Source organism: Rutidosis leptorrhynchoides, chromosome 8 (assembly GCF_046630445.1).
Source record: "Rutidosis leptorrhynchoides isolate AG116_Rl617_1_P2 chromosome 8, CSIRO_AGI_Rlap_v1, whole genome shotgun sequence".
Classification (NCBI taxonomy): domain Eukaryota; kingdom Viridiplantae; phylum Streptophyta; class Magnoliopsida; order Asterales; family Asteraceae; genus Rutidosis; species Rutidosis leptorrhynchoides.
Genome location: NC_092340.1, coordinates 322,216,949 through 322,221,605, shown reverse-complemented (window position 1 = coordinate 322,221,605; position 4,657 = coordinate 322,216,949). Strand labels below are relative to the sequence as shown.

Genomic DNA, 4,657 nt, shown 5'->3' with positions numbered 1-4,657 from the left:
GCTGTTCTTTCTTTTACCTTAAATATTCTTAACAGTGGACCATCAATCCTAATATCTCTAAGCTTAACAAGCAGCCTTTCTTCATCGTTTACTTCTCCGAATCTCACGAAGGCAAATCGTTTTCCATTCTTTAACATCTTCTTTGCCAAATAAACATCCTTAACCCAACCATATTGCTTGAACATCCTTCACAAATCCACCACTTTCCACTCCTCGGGGAAGTTGAAAAATATGAACGATTTCAAATGTTTTCCGGTTAATCATGTGTTATAGGTCTCGTGGTTACCGCTATAGTTTTCTCGATATCTATTCGTTCCCGTTGATGTGTTATGCCTCACCTCTCTCCATCATTTTCGAGTACGTGTTACATTTTAACTGTTTATTATTTTACTATTATACAAAACTATTATAATTCTTTTATTTTATATTCTAAAACAAGTTTTTGATTCTTCCAGCAAAGAGAGGACCAGGGTTGTAAAAGTCGGCCGAGTCGGCCGACGCGTCGTTATTTAGACTCCACCGCCGCGTTTTCTCTTAAAACGGCTAAAAAAACGGTCAGCGTTAAAAAGTCGGTAAAAGTCGGTAAAAAAGGTCAAACTCGGTAAAAAATGGTCAACTTCGGTCAAAGTCGTTAAAAAGGATAAAAGTCGGTCAATATCTGATCTGTTTTTAAATTAGGGTTTGCTTTATTTTCTTTTTGGGTCGTTCTTTTTCTCTCTAAACAACTACACACAGAGTCACCCCTTTTCAATGAATTGACTTTGCTTGTACAATTTCCATTAATTAAATTTGTGAATCATTAACAAAAGGTTCGATTTCTTCTCTATTTCTTCTCGATTTCTTCTTGATATCATCTCAGTTCCTTTTATAATATTTAATTTATAGTTACTACTTGTTAATGTTAATTATATTTAATGTTAATGTAATTAATTGTTAATTATTAATTTTGGAGGAATGAAGCCACCACGTTCCTTTGGTCCTATGGATAGATTTACTACAGATTATGAAAATCTGTTGGATAACAAAACACGTAAACAATCCAAACTTGATAATATTGTGAGGAAAGAACAAGGTATCCGAGCAAAAGAGTATGCTTGTAGGTGGGCTTATGAGTGTGGGATTCCATTTCACGCATTTGAGAGGGATAGTTTCAAAGCCATGGCGGAGGCGTTTGCTCAATATGGACCGGGAGTTCCAACTCCAACTAGATACGAGATGGGAGAACCGTATTTAAAGAAAGAGGTTCTAAGAACAAAAAACCTGCTGAAAAAATACGAAGACCAATGGAAGTTGACTGGATGTTCGATTATGACGGATTCATGGACCGATAGAAAGAGAAGGAGCATTATGAATTTATGTGTGAATTCAAAGTTAGGTACCATTTTCTTGTCTTCTAACGAATGTTCAGATGAAGCTCACACAAGTGACTACATATATAAGTATATTGAGAGTTGCATTGTAGATATTGGTCCTGAAAATGTTGTTCAAGTAGTAACCGACAATGCCGCGAATAATAGGGGGGCAGCAAAATTGTTGAAAGTAAAATGGCCAACAATTTTTTGGACATCATGTGCGGCGCATACGGTTAATCTTATGCTTGAAGGTATTAATTTTAATCCTACTTGTTTTTTCTTTGATCTTTGTTGATAGTGTTTAAATGATTATTAGCTACTGTAAAAATGTGGTTCATTAATTTTGCTAATAAATATTACCTAATGTATACAAAGTGGTGTATTTGTTAATATATATTAGCTACTGTAAACAGGTGCACTTATATCTATTTTTTTTTTTTATTTGTGAAGGTATTGGTAACTTAGATCCATATAAATGTACACTTGATACGACAAAAAAGATAACGGTGTTCATTTATGCCCACCATAAAACATTGGCTTTGATGAGGCATTACACCAGGAAATAAGATATCGTAAGACCGGGAGTTACAAGATTTGCTTCCTCATTTCTAACATTACAAAGTTTATATGAAAAGAAGGAGCAATTAAAGAACATGTTTTGTAGTAATGATTGGGAGTCATGCAAGTTGTCGAAGACAAAAAAAGGGAAGGATGTTTCTGAAATGGTTATAGCTAAGAAAACTTGGGTCGGTGTGACAAAATGTTTAAAAGTTTTTGCACCTTTATTCAAAATTCTTCGAATGGTGGATGCTGATTGGAAGCCGTCCATGGGATTCTTACACGGTGAGCTTAAAAATGCACAACAAGAAATCAAGGATGTGTTGAACAATGACAAAAAGACTTACGATGATGTTAGGAAGATCATCTTACTTAAGATGAAAGGTAGACTTGATACGAGTTTACATTTGGCAGCCTATCTTTTAAACCCATTCTATCTTTATAATGACTTGGATATCCAAAATGATGTTAAAGTGAGTGAAGCAATTCTTGACGTTTTTGAAACTTTATATCCGAATGATTATGAGATGCAACAAAAACTACTGTTGGAGGAGTTGCCGATATACACGGGTCAACTAGAGGGGTTTGATCGCTTACTTGCAAAGAAAACATGTGCGGTTAATGATGACAAATATGATCCAGGTAATTTATATTATATTTCTTATATATGTATGTTAGTCTTCTATATGTATATTATATATAAAGCTAATATGTTCTAATTGAATATTTAGCGAATTGGTGGGCTGCTTTTGGTAGCTCAACTCCTAATTTGAAAAAGATTGCAATAAGGATACTTTCTTTGACCACTAGTTCATCTGGATGTGAAAGAAGTTGGAGCACATTTGAAGGGGTTAGTGATTTTGATTGTTTTGTATTATATCAAATATTAAGTTATTTATATAACTGAACTTTTTGTTGGTTTATCTTTAACTTTGTAGATACATACCAAAAAGAGAAATATGTTAGAAACAACAAAGTTGAACAATCTTGTGTATGTTCAATTTAATGCAAATATGATGCTGAAAAACAAAAGGCGAAAAGAGAGAAATAATAAAGTATTCCTAACGGATGATCCAAGTGAGGCTCTTGATTGGGTCAATGATTATGAGGCCATGGTTGAAGGAAGCGCTAGAACGAGAGAGCTTTATGACGAATATTTTGAGTCAGATAGTGAGGAGGTGGAAATAGCCGATGAAGATGAATATGAATCGGATGGAGTTGAAATCATTGAACAATTCGGAAAAGATCAAGAATGGGATGACGATGAAGATATTTAAAATTACTTATGGTTGGAAATGAAACTAACGTAGATGTTTTTTGGAAGGATCATTGAAAATGAAACTAACGTAGATGTTTTTTTTGGAAGGCTAAGATATTATTTTGTAGATGTTGATGTTCTAAGGCATGCTTTGTAAATTGCAAACTAAACTGCTCTTCTATAAATTAAGTAATTAACATAGTTTTTGTATTGTTGAGAGTTTCTTTACAGTGAACAATTAATATGTGTATATAATAATATTATTTATAAATATAAATATAAATATATTATATATAAATATATTTAATAAAAAATATTTTAAAAAGTCAACTTTGGTCAACGCCCGTTGCGTCGCCGTTGCGTCACTGTCTCGACCGATGCGTCATTCCAAGGACCCGACCGATGCGTCCCCGACTCGCGTCTTTTACAACCTTGGAGAGGACCATCCAACTCGTTATATAAGCTATTTTTTATAACATCTTATATGTTCCTCTGTCAATTTCTTTCCTCATCAATTTGACTTAAAATGCGAAAGTGACAACATTTGTAAGGACTACTTTTGTAATTTACTCTTGCATCAAGCAAATAATTTTGATGATATTTCAATGCTACATCTTTGACTAATACCGGATTACATTTGAACATTTGATGTGAACTTTGATATTTTGAATACTAATAATAATTATTATTATTAATACTCTATATAGTAAGGGGGATGATTCTCACACACACTTTTTTGATCCTCACACACCAATTGAGTATTATTAGAAGATTAAAAGGTTAAAATAGGTGTGTGAGGATCAAAAAAGTGTGTGTGAGAATCATCTCCCATATAGTAATCCACAAACTTGCCTACTATTCACTAACTATTTACCGATAGCGATACTTTTTGCGCTTTAATGACTTGTGCATTGTTAATACTCTATATACTAATCCACAAACTTGCCTACTATTCACTAACTATTTACCGATAGCGAGACTTTTTGCGCTTTAATGACTTGTACATTGTGCAGATGAAAGTTGTACTCACAAGGAGTACTGAACTATTCATCTACACTAAAAAAAATTCTTTTTTTTTTTAAATTATCCCTCTCATTCTTCCCTACAAATTTTACTAAAAGACTGCATAAGGACGTTGACCCGTTTTTTTTAAACTAATTTTCTTCAAAAAAACAAAACGACAAACACTTTTTCCCCTTCTTTTTCTCTACAATTTTTCCTACACTTTCGTCAACAACGACTCCATCACATTGCCTAAAAATGTCTACAAAACGGCGCGACAACGCGCGCCCGCCAAACACTAGTACTATACTAATACTAATACTACTAATAATATTCTTTTGAATAGTACTTTGATATAAGTTACTAATACTAATAATACTATATTGAATAATAGCTAATCGTATTTCCAAAATATCAAAAATTTATGTTTAATTACTACTAGTGTTTCTTTTATTTGTTGGCATCCCATCCTTAACTTTGAGATAAA

General features: G+C 33.2%; 2 protein-coding genes across 2 annotated transcripts; both read left to right on the top strand.

Moving 5' to 3' along the window:
* Positions 1-954: 954 nt before the first annotated feature.
* Positions 955-1,918, top strand: LOC139864464 (uncharacterized). The gene is made up of 2 exons (XM_071853046.1): positions 955-1,603; positions 1,803-1,918. Exons 1-2 carry the CDS (start codon positions 955-957, stop codon positions 1,916-1,918), a joined length of 765 nt encoding a protein of 254 aa, XP_071709147.1.
* Positions 1,919-2,089: 171 nt separating this feature from the next.
* Positions 2,090-3,308, top strand: LOC139861077 (uncharacterized). Its single transcript, XM_071849378.1, has 3 exons — positions 2,090-2,552; positions 2,642-2,760; positions 2,849-3,308. Exons 1-3 carry the CDS (start codon positions 2,153-2,155, stop codon positions 3,185-3,187), a joined length of 858 nt encoding a protein of 285 aa, XP_071705479.1. The 5' UTR covers positions 2,090-2,152; the 3' UTR covers positions 3,188-3,308.
* Positions 3,309-4,657: the final 1,349 nt, after the last annotated feature.